The following is a 12,399-nucleotide window of genomic DNA, read 5'->3' as shown; positions in this document are numbered from 1 at the left end:
GTAAACTGCGGTCGATAGGAATCCAACAGATAAGACGTGTTGAAGTCCGACTGAATGGGAGAGCAGGTCCGTCCCCAGCAGCAGCCCTTTGGTCTGTGCATCTACAGGCAGCAGGTACGTAAGCGGCCGCACACGCGAACGGGTCGCGCACATGAACGGCTGTGCTCGCGCGTGAACGGCAGCACACGTAAACGCCCACTAACGTGAAACGGCCGCGCGTGTAAACGCTCGCCAACGGGTGCGCCCGCGCCTCAACGGCCGCGCGCGTGCACGGCCGTGCGCGCGCGAACGGCCGCGTTAACGTGTTATTATGGTCGCGTGCACGTTTGTGTGTGTCTGTGCGCGCGTGTGTGCAGGTCACTTTGGTTATAGACGTCAGGATTAACAGCGTCCCTGACGTTCACGTTCTGAGGTTTGACAGATGGTTTTGTAGACAGTCAATAATATCAGGTGTTTCACCAACTGCACCTGTAGGTCAGTGGTTAGCAACTCCGTCTTAGGAGCAAAGGGTCAGTGGTTCAAACCCCACCTATAGCAGATTTTAATGTTTCAAAAAAACTTTTTTTTTCTTCTGATGGACTGGACACTGTGGCGGGCCGAGTCGTATGTTTGACACCCCTGATTTAGATGATGCAGTTTTCCTTTCAACTTTTCCAATTATACATTTAAACGACAAGAATTTTCAACAGTTCAATTAAATGACTTTGAACTGTAAAATTTTTCAGCAGGTATTTTGCCTTTTCTATATTTTCAATAATGATTTGCTATTTATTTATATATTCATCTATTCCGCTATTTTCAGCTATATTAATATATTCAGCTATTTTTACATATATTCAGCTATTCTTTCATTTTCAACTATATTTAGCCATATTTAGCTAATTTAAGCTATATTCCACTATGTTCAGCTATATTCAGCTATTTCTTTCAAATATTTCAGCTATAAGCTTCAGCTTTTTGCATTCCAACGCATTTTCAGCAGGAAATGCTCTTTCTAGTTTTAATTGTTGTCAGGATGTTTGGTGCCACCATAAGGATCTTAAAATCTTTGCTGTTTGGCATTATAACACATTGTTAACTTTCTCGGCCCTGCAGAATTCATGCAGCATTAATGCACATTACTGACTCTGCTCTTTCTCCAGAGTCTTTGCGCTTTCTCTCCTCACAGGTTTACGTGGACCCTGGTCCTGCTATTATTATTACTATTATCATTAGTTGCATTGCAATTAGTTTTGCGAATACCATTAATGCTTTTATTATTATTAATAGTGTAGAATGTAAAATCCATCAAATCAAACACAATAAAACGCAATAAAATACATGTAGATGGATGTTTGTGGACAAGGAACGCCGTTTATTGTACTTAACATTCAACCAAAACAGTAGTGTTAGTGAGTGTAGTGTCAGACTGTAGCATACTGCTGGTGTGTATGTGTGTGTGTGTTCAATCCCTTGTGGAAGCTGATTGTGCATATTTTAAATGCTACACAAACTATTCCTTTATCAGCTCAAGTGACAGTATTTCATAGTGATGCTTATGCTCGTTAGCACACGTCTATGATCGATGCATAACTGCTTTGTTTCTGCGCGTTGTGCATTGTCGAATATGACACCTGAGAGCTGGAGGTGATGTGCGATAAATCCACTCCGTCACTGACCAGCCAGTAAGAGATTTAAGGATAGAAACAGCTGGAAGAGGTAAACGATTATTCCCAAAGCGTCCTTATTAACGATGACACAACAGAGGCAAGGCGAGGCAACAAAACAACACAAACACAAATCGTACATTGCTGACCGCTGCGTACCTCATTTGAGTGACAAAAAGGCAAACCATGGCTTTGGTGAATGTGTGGAATACAGAGCCTTTAGTCCCCGAATCCAGACACCTCCCTGCATTGAATGTGTTTTGGTAGAGCGTACCAATTAATAATTACCACCGCAGATATTCAGTTTTCAAAATATATATTCAAAACACGTTTTAAAAAGGATAATAAAAAAGGAAGTGCACATTCAGTTTTAAATAACGTACCACATCATTCGCAGCCACAACTTTGCTACCGGCTGCTCGATCACGAGGAATGAGACATAAAACAAGCTCACGCACGCACTAAAAGTGTTTAGTTAAATTCCCTCTCTGTCAGAGGCTCTGCTACCAAAGGGTTAATGCCATAATACCTCAGCTGAGCTCAAACCAATTAAAGATACTATGAAAAGCATAAACTGTGTTTATCTTTGGGTACACCAGATACATTCCAAATGTTAAACATATCCCGAATGCCGATTTAAAAATCTTTCAGGCTGCAAATCAGAGTTTTGTGGGTTTAAAATCGTTTCCTCTTCTCTTGACTCGAGTAATTCAATGAACGTACATTTTGGGATTCAAATATCGGGAGAAACTGAGGGGACCACTAAATACAGATATGCGGTGACTCTGAATCACAGCCTCAAAGTCAGAGCAAATAACCTGAAGTCACATTTTACAATCACATTCATTTCTATTGGGATTTCTTGCAAAGGCTCTCAGGCTTAAAGAGACGCAGCTTACATTATTCCTGCTGAAAAAGGGTTTACGACAAAACGACAACAAAAGGGAAACACACAAAGAAATACAACCCATAAGAAGACCACAAACCATAAAAACAAAAGCTGACTGTTTAAGTTACGGAGTCTCCCTTGTGACATACCGTGTACACGCTAGGTACCGAACAAAAAAGGGATTGAATCCAATCTGCTTGGACACGAACAAGAATGCAGCAGTTTAAGTCACTAAATAAACTCAGTATCATAAGGATGTAGCGACAGAAACGGGGGGGGGGGACAGAAAAGGAGCATGGGACGATGGCTGAAGAAGCTGAAAGAGTGTAGAGGAGGGTCGGGAAGGCGGACGCCTCACTCCGGAGCCCCGTTTGCCGTTTCCGCCATCTTCTCTTCGTCCTGTTTCTGATGCTGCAGTCTGGCGTACGTCACGGCGTCTCCCCTGAGAGAGAGGACGCAAGAGGAGGAGGAGGGGAACAAAGAGACGGGTAGAAACAAAGAGGAAGCAGGTACGACAGGAGAGGATGACAATGTTAGTTGTCAGAAGTTAATTGGCATCTGTAAAGACTCATTAGAGCTGTAAAAGCATAAAATATAAGAATGTAATTGGGTGATTATAATGTGGATTAGTGCATTTAATGAGAGTTTTAATGTCACCTTTTAGAGGAGCGTTATTATGAGAGACATCAAGAGATATGATTAATTATATGTCTGTATTGTACAGTTTTCCTTTAAATAGAGTGAAAATGTCATTGTTCCTTCTCCCTGCTTCACCAGAGCAGTGCATTACATTACTACATGCCGAAAGCTGCTAACAGACATCTTACTTTTTGCCTAAAGACGCGAGGCCGTACAGCACTCCTGTGGCGAAGGCGATGCCGTTTCCAAACAGGGTTGTGAAGGAGAAACTCAAGAACACAGGAAACAGAGCCATCCTGAGCACCGAAAGACGAAGAGGGGAGAAAAAAAGTCAGGAAATCATATCAAACGCTGCAATATAGAAGGAACACGTCGCCCCAAAATAGAAAGTGCAACGTGTATCACTCCCAGAGACTCGCGGTCGCGACTGACGCGACCTGTGTGCGATGCAGAGCTGTTCTCACCCGCAGTAGAAGAAGGCTTTCTGCCAGGGTTTGAATTTGTCTGCGCGGGCTGCTACTGCGTTAGCGAACTCTATGAACTGGCAACAGAACGGGACTTCACACAGGAACAGCACGAAGGCATTCAACCTGGAGAGAGGACACAAACACAGCATTGAATTAACTCACGTTCTTCCATCTCAAATACTCTGCCACTCAGGTCTGGGGGAATTTAAACACAGCACATTTTGACCAATGGATTTCCATGACTTTTGACCAACTTTCCATGTGACCACAACATGCTACTTCTTCCTCTGAAGAAGCCCCAAATCACACGCTGCATGGAAGGCTGAAGTGAAGGAGCATTAGGAACATGGTGATGAGGTCGTGGAGGAACATGATAAGGTCATTGATATCTTAACATAGTTTGTACATAGCTTTCAGTCAGATGTCTAGTAAAACGATAATAGAACCAGCTTACTTGCGTCTGACACCTTGGTCAAACTGCAGCAGAACAATAAAAGTATTGTCTCATCCAATAGATGAAATGATTATCCGGCTGTTTAAAACAACACGTCCACTTTGCACTGTGACAGCGAGATGAACCTGAGCTGAAATGAGGCTTATTTCTTCTCTTGTAATAGCAATAAGTATCAGAAATGTTGAGGCTTATGGGATAAAAATGAGCTATTTTATGCATGCTAACATCTCAATAAGCGTAACAAGATACTTACACCATCCAGACTCCTGCAGCAATGTTCAAAGGGTTCACAGTGACACAGTTCCACACTCCTGCGATGGCACAGGCTGCAAGACAACAAGGTAAAGCGCCAATTACTAAGACACACAAGCAGCAGGAGACACAACAGGATGTGGATACAAAAACACAAGAAACAAACACAGGCACGTCTTCCGAGCGCAGCACAAGTTTAACCCATATCAAATTTGAAACACTTATTGTAATAGTCTAAAAATCAAAGCAGGCTACATTTCCTAAGGCTCCTTTAATGATAATAGGAGCATTGTTAATACAGGCCTTTACTGGCTTTTCAGTGTCATATCAACATGTTCTCCGTGTGGGAATTCGTTGGTAGTTTCTGAGATAATGTGTACTATAATAACATCGCACTTGTGGAAGCGAGTCGACAAAAGCAATTAACATCACAGCAGTCAGCTGAAATCAACCTGTGATGGCAGTCTTAGAGGTATAAAAAAAACCTTATGGCATATTTACAATATGTGAACACAATTAAAGGAGTGTCGGCTGTTGGTGTGAGCTGTCTGGTAACCGTTTCGTCACTTAATCTGACTATTATTTTTTTTTCTTTAATAAATAACTTAGTAAAACATTAGAGCTTGTTGCACAGTTTTCCAGAGCTGAAGGTGACATGAAACGGTTTGTTTTGTTCAACGAAAAGTCAAAAACTGTTTACATGTGGAATCAGAATACAAACTGGAACCTGAGTATATTTGGAGTTTTTGCATAAAAAAAAATAAACAAAGATTAATACCAATACATTTTACTCATCAGCAATTACAATAATTTTAGCTCTGGAATAATAATGCTATTTTTTTTAACTAAGGCTTTTTATCACACCTTCAGAATCCACACATGAAAGTGTATTCCTTCTACTAAGTAGTAAACAAGATGTAACGACACTTCAGTCACAAACTTAGTCACCAATGTCTATTATTTCTCATTTATACTTATATGATATTCATAAAAGAGCATGCATTGTTTGATATTTAACCAAAACGACAACGCAATAGGTGTTTTAAAACTTTTGACAGCCATTCCAAAACACCTAGCAAGTGCTAAATATGATCTTTAGGAAATCAAGAGAGGGTCAACACGTCTTGTTTCCATGTGATCTACCAGGCCAGTGGAACAATGTGGCACATATCCTGATCCTTTAGGCCATGTAGCCTCCTTAATAATACAGAGCCCATTGAATATGCAGTGTGGGTGGTTTATGTGATACAGACACTGGGACTCTGGTGTCACTGTGAAGGTGCAGCTGCAAATGCTGCTGGAAAAAACAACAGATGCAGATCCAGCTGTAAAAGCCACTTTCCCAGAGGGAAAGCAGTGAAAGATGCTGATTTTGTGGATTGTGTGTGTTCATAACTGTTGTGAAATGAGCCCAACAGGCAGTGTCCCACACGGCTGCTGCAGCAGGGAGGGGACGATGCGCTGCAACAAAGCGTTTTGTCTGGCTTGTGTCTGCCTCAATTTGAGTGAGAATTGTAAACAATAAAACAAAATTTCAAAAATAGCAATCTGGTGCCCTTTCTATCCTGGTTATACTCTCCCCACTTATATTAATGCAGGAGGTTGCACACAATCAGCGTAAAAGTAATGCTGACATGGCAATAAAATCCTCCCTGCGAAGTAGCAGAAACTTAACGTCCTCGTAAACAGACACACATCACACGAGAGGGCTAAAATCGCAGCATGCGTGCAGCTTCTGCGGGATTTAGGGATGAACGCCATCTCAGCGGCCTATGTGTTTATTTATACCAACATAACATTTGACAGTTTATACTCACATATTCCTCCCAAAACTCCGGCTATTTTGCAGAGCCATCGGTACCACCACGTCATGCCATCGTCCTCCGGGGTGACTTTACCGGACGCCGGGGTCTCTGCCTCGGTGCTCATGGCGTGTTTCGGTGTTTTTCCTGCGCCGTTAAGTGAAGCTGATCCAGTGTTTACAGATGTCAATACTGTCAATACAGCGATGTTTAGTACCGCGGGGCTCGTCTCGACTAAACTAACGTCTAAAACTTAACTCGTACGACACAGCGGTCCCCGTCGGCAATGCCAATTTAAATTAATCTTGAGTATTTAAAAAAAAGAAGATATTTTCTGTCCTTTGTGTGTTTGTTTGTGTCCAGCTGCTTTTCCACACAGCCCCCCAAGCCCTCCCCTCCGTGAGGTAGCACCAGCTAGCCGGCTAGCTAATGCTAACCTGCGCCGTTGTTCTCCTCCCTGGCTGTTGTTAGCCGATGCCCGCGGTGCATTGTGGGAGCGCCGTTTGTTTACATGCAGGCAGCTGCTAGGGTCAGCAGATTTTCGGCGTTGTAAATATTTTTATAAATATTTTGGGAGAGACAGTTTTTAGGATATTTTCACCTCATGTGCTACTATCACATTCGAGCTAAAAATGCCAAAAATGTTTAAAAAGATTCATCTTAAAACAATGGCCAGGTGCCAATATGAACATGGAAACAGGTTTTATTTGCCGCGATCACCTGCAGTGAAATTATAGAGAAGAACAGGATATTTGGAGATACTCACTATCAAACTGCTAAAGCCTCATGTTGACAGCCATCAGTGATCTGTTCTTTGCCCGTATAAACAGGGGTGATTGCAGCAGACAACACAGTTTCAATGTACATATATGACCTCGCTATTGTTTAAAGACAGAAATGAAACATGGCCAAAATAAACCCAATTTTACCGGTATCCCGTCACATTAAAACCAGACAAAGCATTTTTGTTTTTACTTTTAAATATACGATTATATTTAATCACTCATTCACACTTCTATATCCAACACATTCTTCCCAAATCACTCAATATCTGTTTATCCGTCCATGCAAGGAAAACCATACCTATCTGAACGTTTTCTCGCAGCAACTTTTCGTTAAAGCGCCTGTTGTGACCTCTCATCATGATTTGGCGAGGGATGACAAAAGACAACCAGACAAAAGTCCAGTCTGAGTCAGTGTTTAAGGAGAGGTAGATGCAGTGAAAAGGAACAAAGTCCACACAAACCAGTCAGTGTTGCTTGGCTGATTGCTTTCAGCCTCATACCAGAGCCCTTAGTGACAACAGGCTTTGGAACGACACACGGCTTCTCTCACTCCGACAGCAGAGTGGACTGTAGTGACTTCAGAGTTCTTCGACTGGTCTTCCTCCCCCCCATTAACAGCACTGGCTTCCTCTTCCCCGTGGACGTTTGGCAGAGCATGCCATCGATGGTCTGCTGGGTCACATGATTGACTCGCTCGAGATGCTTCACGATCTGCTCCACTTTCATCATGTGTGGTCCGCCCTCACTCTTTAAACACAGCAAATCCACCTGAAGCGGGTCACAAGAGGTCACTGAGCGAACCAGATCACAGCAGTTTGTGGAGTGATTTAGATATACACCTCTAGAGCTTAAGTAATTTCTGATTAACAATACCAATAAAGGTTATGTTGAACCTTCTTATTTCTAGCTTAGCTTTTACTCACAGAAAAAAAACTTACAGGATAAATAATGAATAACTGTCTGCATCTTTTGCTTCTGTTTGAGTTTTAGTTTTATCTAACGTACTGAGCGAGACTTACCACTTCCTGAGAAAATTCTGTCTTTTTTACAAAATAAGGGCTTTTAGACAACATGGCTGCAGACAGGACGGAGACAGCATCCATCACCGCTCCAGACATTGCTAGTATTAGGACCTAAATCACCACAAAGAAAAAATAATTAGCATAATTTAACAAAAAGGGAAAAACACAATGCATACCGCAGTTTAATGAGGCACCCTTACCTTCAGATTTTGGCATAATCTACTTTCAGTGCTCATTATTTGTGAATACAACGACTGTGCCGTTTCTATGTCACTCTGGAACAAATACAAGACAGAAAAAACTAATCACCAACTTTGCACAATTTTTCTGCATGAATTAAATGAATGGAAGAAGAAGATAAAACTCACTTGTCTAAGTGCTAATGCTACAGCAAAGCAGTACATATGTCTAGGGATGGGGAGCCCTTTGGTCTGTTCCTCCTCTATCAGAGCAGTGCAGATCCTGTAGGACTCCGCAGTGTTCTGAACAACACAACGCAGAACATTAGCTGACCGTGAAGAGTTTTCTTATCTCTTAAAACAAACATAACTTCAAGGACGGTAATTTTGAAACAGACTTAATACAAATGTATTGCTGGATTACCAGTTTATAGCAGGTGCCAGCTGCCAGTGTCAATGTGTCTTTGTTGAATGGTATACCTTGGTCCCTCATGGTTCGAAGTACCTCCAAGGCATCTGCAATAGCGAGGGTGGGGAATATTATACACATGTGATGAGGTTTTCAGAGGGGGAAAAAACAACTGGGAAGTTATTCTGTCACTTACTTTCATAAGAGCCTTTAGTGAATAACATGTCTATGGTGATGTTAAAGGAGGTTGTGTCGCTGAAAAATCCACTCATATTCTGTTCAGACAAGCGAGAGGAAATGTTAGCAAGTCTAATTTATCTCTTAGAAATATAAATTCTGTCCAAGTGTTGTCACTTATGGCACTTTGTCTGTAACAAGGGTTTTGGTCCATGAAACATTTCACCTTATCTGTCAGTGTAGCAGCGGCCAAGCTCTCCAGACTCAGCTCGTAGCATAGTCTCACAAAGAGTGGACCAAACTTGAACTCTCCGTGCACCAAGTTCCGGTTCTCTGCGTGATACCTTGTGAGTGTAAGCAAAAGATCCCAGAATACGTGCATAATTCAGCTAACAAGATTATAGCCTTTCAAGACATATTTGTTTCGCTATGCTTCATGTTTGTCAAAGGCAATTCAGAGAAAAAAAGAGAAGAGGATGAACATGGAACATCTACTTATCTACTTTGCAAGAAAGTGTGGATATGAGTTACAAAATTGCAAATAAAAAGGATGTACCGCACCTGTGAATGGCATCTCTTGCTATCACCATGTCATCGGCAGACTGGCACAAGTGAAGGAGAAGCTTCAGCTCATCTCTCAGAATCAGCTCATTTCTTTGCATCTTCTGGCTGAACAGCTCAAAATAATTTCCTGTAAAACAGGGGTGAGAACATGAGCTCAGAACAAAATAACATTAAACTGCAGCTGTGGAGCCGTTGAGGAGAACTACTGCACCATTCGATCCAGTGACGAGATGAGCCACAGCCAGCTTCTTTTGCTGGAAGTCTTGCAGTTTGATAACATCTTCTGACAACAGATGCCTCTTCGCTGCAGAGGAAACAATTGCCATTAACTACTAAAATAAGAGTATCAATAATACAATTAAAAGTTCTGCATTTAAAATCTTACTAAATGAGAATAATAAAGTATTAGAACCAAAATGTACTTTTACTATAAAATGAAAATGTACCACAAATAAATGTACTCATTATGCGGCGTGGCCCATTTCAAAGTAATACACAGTATATTTTAATGGATTATAATTTGTGATGCATTAAATTGTACATTTGGATGTTGTGGCTGATAAAGGTGGAGCTCATTTCAATTAAAACTACAATAATATGATACATTATTAGTTATATTTTGTACCAACAGCCATAACCTGCAAAGCAACTAACTGAAGCAATTAAATGTATTTCACTTCAGATTAATAGTAGACTGTTATATTAGAGGGAAATCCCAGATAAACGTGTTGTTGGATTGTTATGAAGTTTAAAGACGTGCAGTCAGTACAGTACTTTTATAAACATTTGGGGCCAGCTCCTAACGTGGCTTCTTTAAAAAAAAATAAAAAAAAAAAAAAAAAACAGCCCATTTTAAAGGTCACAAACAGAGAACCGTATCGACGGCTTTTATTGATCTTACCTCCTACGCAAGCTTCAATCCAACCTGGCTGTATAACACCACAAAACGCTACTTTGGAGGGATCACGTACTAACGACCGACAACATTTACCAACCCTGGCCAGCGCCATATTGCCCAGTGACTGTACCAAGGAGCTGAAAACCATGGGGTACGATTAGATACATTATATAGGTATACAATTCCGGTTTATAATATTAATAGTAAGGGACATTATAATGCACTGGTACATAATAACTATTCTAATTGGAGTAAAAAAAGAGTGTGTAACTATTTACTTTAATGTTGTGATACGCAGTACGCCATTTTGGTATCGCCCAATATGGCCGCGCCCTGTGAGTCGTCCACAGTGTCGTCTACAGTGCTTTTAATTCTGCATCATTCATGCTGTTGGTATGTATTTCTACTCTATTAGTTCTATGAATAATATTATTTTCTGCTACGTCTTCCATGTTTAAGCTGGATAAGCATTTTAATACCATAAAGTTGTTAATCTTTAAACCTCGATGTGGCGCTGTTGTATTAGACGTTTAACATGTCTGCCGAGTTTGCTGCTCTCAGAAAGTTTAAGACATAATACTGAATAATAACAAACTTTGTTTAATAACTCATTCACATTCATACACGGTTGGCCTGCCATTGGCTTTGGTTGCTATTGCAATACGTATTGAAAATAATCTCTATATATATTTTAGTGATACACATTATTGTATTCATTTGACACTGTTCATACTAAATGCAATATATTTGAGTATATCCCTACCCCACACTGTTCATGATTATTTAGTTAATATAATTTACAATTATAGTTAACAGATATTTCCATATCTGTATATTACTCTGTACCTTACTGGTTTTTGACTTGTGGTTAAATGCTTGTGTAGTTATTAATATTATCTAATCTAATGTTGTATACATCTTTCAGGCTTTTGTCCTTTATACCTATCTACTGTAGCTTTTAAAGATAAATTAATACTTAATATTATTTTTTTAGATATTCTGCATTTTCATTGTGTTTTCTGTCTGCCATGTTCGCTAAAATTAAAGATATAGAATGTTACATTTTTATAGTTAAGCAACACAAGGAATATATGCATATCTTCATACTTTTGTATAATATGTTCATACAATATGGGGCTAAATTTAAAATTCTTTCTTCTGTTCCAAACAACTATCACACCAGATCCTCTGGATGCTTCCGAGTCTCTTCTGAATTTACCAAAATTGCATTTTCGCACATCGCACCTAGGCCTTGAATTATTCACCAAACCGACTTCATATGAGACGCAAACACCACATACACAACATGTTGTAAGACGAACGGTACTGTTTTAAATGTAGTCCTCTCTCCTTTATCTAAATTGTTTATGTGACTCCATCCTATTTGGTACGGTCTCTCTTGTAAAATACATGACATTTCAAGAGATGTCCTGGTTAAATATAGGTTTGACAATATTAATTAATTAATTAGATATATGTGTATATATAATATATATTTTAAATGCATCTAAAGCTTTTTACTTGCACAGTAATAATTTTAGGTCCAACCTTGTGGTTTTGTTGAACATTGTAAGTTAAATATGCCTTTTTAAAATGAGATTTTAAGCCATTTACATTCATCTCCACTCTCCTTTAACATGGGACGCCTCGGTGAGCACCAGCACCTTCCACTAGTGAGTGCACCCATTGACCTAGACAGCGTTACATAACCGAGTGAAGGAGCTCTGCTGCACAAATGTGGTAATTTGTGGTAATACATTTGAAATTCAACTCCTAATCAAGATACTTTCTATGGATTCATTTTGACGTCCTATTACAGAAATGCACATATGCATGTGCACGTTTCATCATAATCTAATGTTCTTTTTGTTGTTTCCTCAAACAGGATATAGTGGTGATTTTCCACTGCATGCATTATCGTTCCGTGTAAACATAATTGCTAACCTGCAGACTCTTGGAGAAGATTCATTACAATGATTGAGGTGCTTTCTTAACTCGACTCCAAAGACAGACACAGAAGAAAATAGGGCTGGGACAGGGAGTTCCCCACTGTTGCCCTGGCAACAAGATCTCAGCCCATCCAGCTGAGATTGCTTGCGCAGCCAATCAGAGACAAGGCCTTGGATAATTCATGCCATCCTGGAAGGTGTGTGTGTCTCTGTGGGCTTCTCTCTCTCTCTGTGTGCACGGGTTTGTATCTGAATGGATTTAAAAGC

At 40.3% G+C, this 12,399-nt stretch overlaps 2 protein-coding genes across 3 annotated transcripts; both read right to left on the bottom strand.

Moving 5' to 3' along the window:
* Nucleotides 1–1,329: 1,329 nt before the first annotated feature.
* Nucleotides 1,330–6,708, bottom strand: cacfd1 (calcium channel flower domain containing 1). 2 transcript variants are annotated; one of them, XM_068574847.1, is made up of 5 exons: nucleotides 6,165–6,699; nucleotides 4,349–4,421; nucleotides 3,639–3,764; nucleotides 3,363–3,470; nucleotides 1,330–2,977 (listed from the first exon to the last, which is right to left on the bottom strand). In XM_068574847.1, exons 1-5 carry the CDS (start codon nucleotides 6,274–6,276, stop codon nucleotides 2,890–2,892), a joined length of 507 nt encoding a protein of 168 aa, XP_068430948.1. In that variant the 5' UTR covers nucleotides 6,277–6,699; the 3' UTR covers nucleotides 1,330–2,889. The 2 variants fall into 2 exon arrangements, with proteins under 2 accessions (XP_068430948.1, XP_068430949.1); XM_068574848.1 differs by lacking the exon at nucleotides 1,330–2,977 and adding an exon at nucleotides 2,986–3,192 and having other exon boundaries at nucleotides 6,165–6,708.
* A 623-nt stretch (nucleotides 6,709–7,331) lies between these two features.
* On the bottom strand, nucleotides 7,332–10,310 carry ptcd2 (pentatricopeptide repeat domain 2). Its single transcript, XM_068574443.1, has 10 exons — nucleotides 10,187–10,310; nucleotides 9,497–9,589; nucleotides 9,283–9,412; nucleotides 8,948–9,065; nucleotides 8,741–8,819; nucleotides 8,560–8,651; nucleotides 8,325–8,438; nucleotides 8,157–8,231; nucleotides 7,954–8,067; nucleotides 7,332–7,702 (listed from the first exon to the last, which is right to left on the bottom strand). Exons 1-10 carry the CDS (start codon nucleotides 10,293–10,295, stop codon nucleotides 7,481–7,483), a joined length of 1,146 nt encoding a protein of 381 aa, XP_068430544.1. The 5' UTR covers nucleotides 10,296–10,310; the 3' UTR covers nucleotides 7,332–7,480.
* Between the last annotated feature and the right edge of the window lie 2,089 nt (nucleotides 10,311–12,399).

Source organism: Clinocottus analis, unplaced genomic scaffold (assembly GCF_023055335.1).
Source record: "Clinocottus analis isolate CAN_PGR_092001 unplaced genomic scaffold, fCliAna1.0.p SCAF_13, whole genome shotgun sequence".
Classification (NCBI taxonomy): domain Eukaryota; kingdom Metazoa; phylum Chordata; class Actinopteri; order Perciformes; family Cottidae; genus Clinocottus; species Clinocottus analis.
The sequence above is the reverse complement of the archived record's forward strand: the minus strand, read 5'-3'. Positions and strand labels throughout refer to the sequence as shown.

Excerpts from the sequence above, each read along its gene's own strand:
- cacfd1 (XM_068574847.1), bottom strand. The coding sequence starts at position 6,276 with ATGAGCACCGAGGCAGAGACCCCGGCGTCCGGTAAAGTCACCCCGGAG. Across the intron at positions 4,422-6,164 it reads CGGAGTTTTGGGAGGAATAT|CCTGTGCCATCGCAGGAGTG; the intron begins GTGAGTATAAAC and ends GTTGTCTTGCAG. Across the intron at positions 3,471-3,638 it reads AAAGCCTTCTTCTACTGCGG|GATGGCTCTGTTTCCTGTGT; the intron begins GTGAGAACAGCT and ends TTCGGTGCTCAG.
- ptcd2 (XM_068574443.1), bottom strand. The coding sequence starts at position 10,295 with ATGGCGCTGGCCAGGGTTGGTAAATGTTGTCGGTCGTTAGTACGTGAT. Across the intron at positions 9,413-9,496 it reads TCTCGTCACTGGATCGAATG|GAAATTATTTTGAGCTGTTC; the intron begins GTGCAGTAGTTC and ends CCTGTTTTACAG. Across the intron at positions 8,068-8,156 it reads GATTATGCCAAAATCTGAAG|GTCCTAATACTAGCAATGTC; the intron begins GTAAGGGTGCCT and ends GTGGTGATTTAG.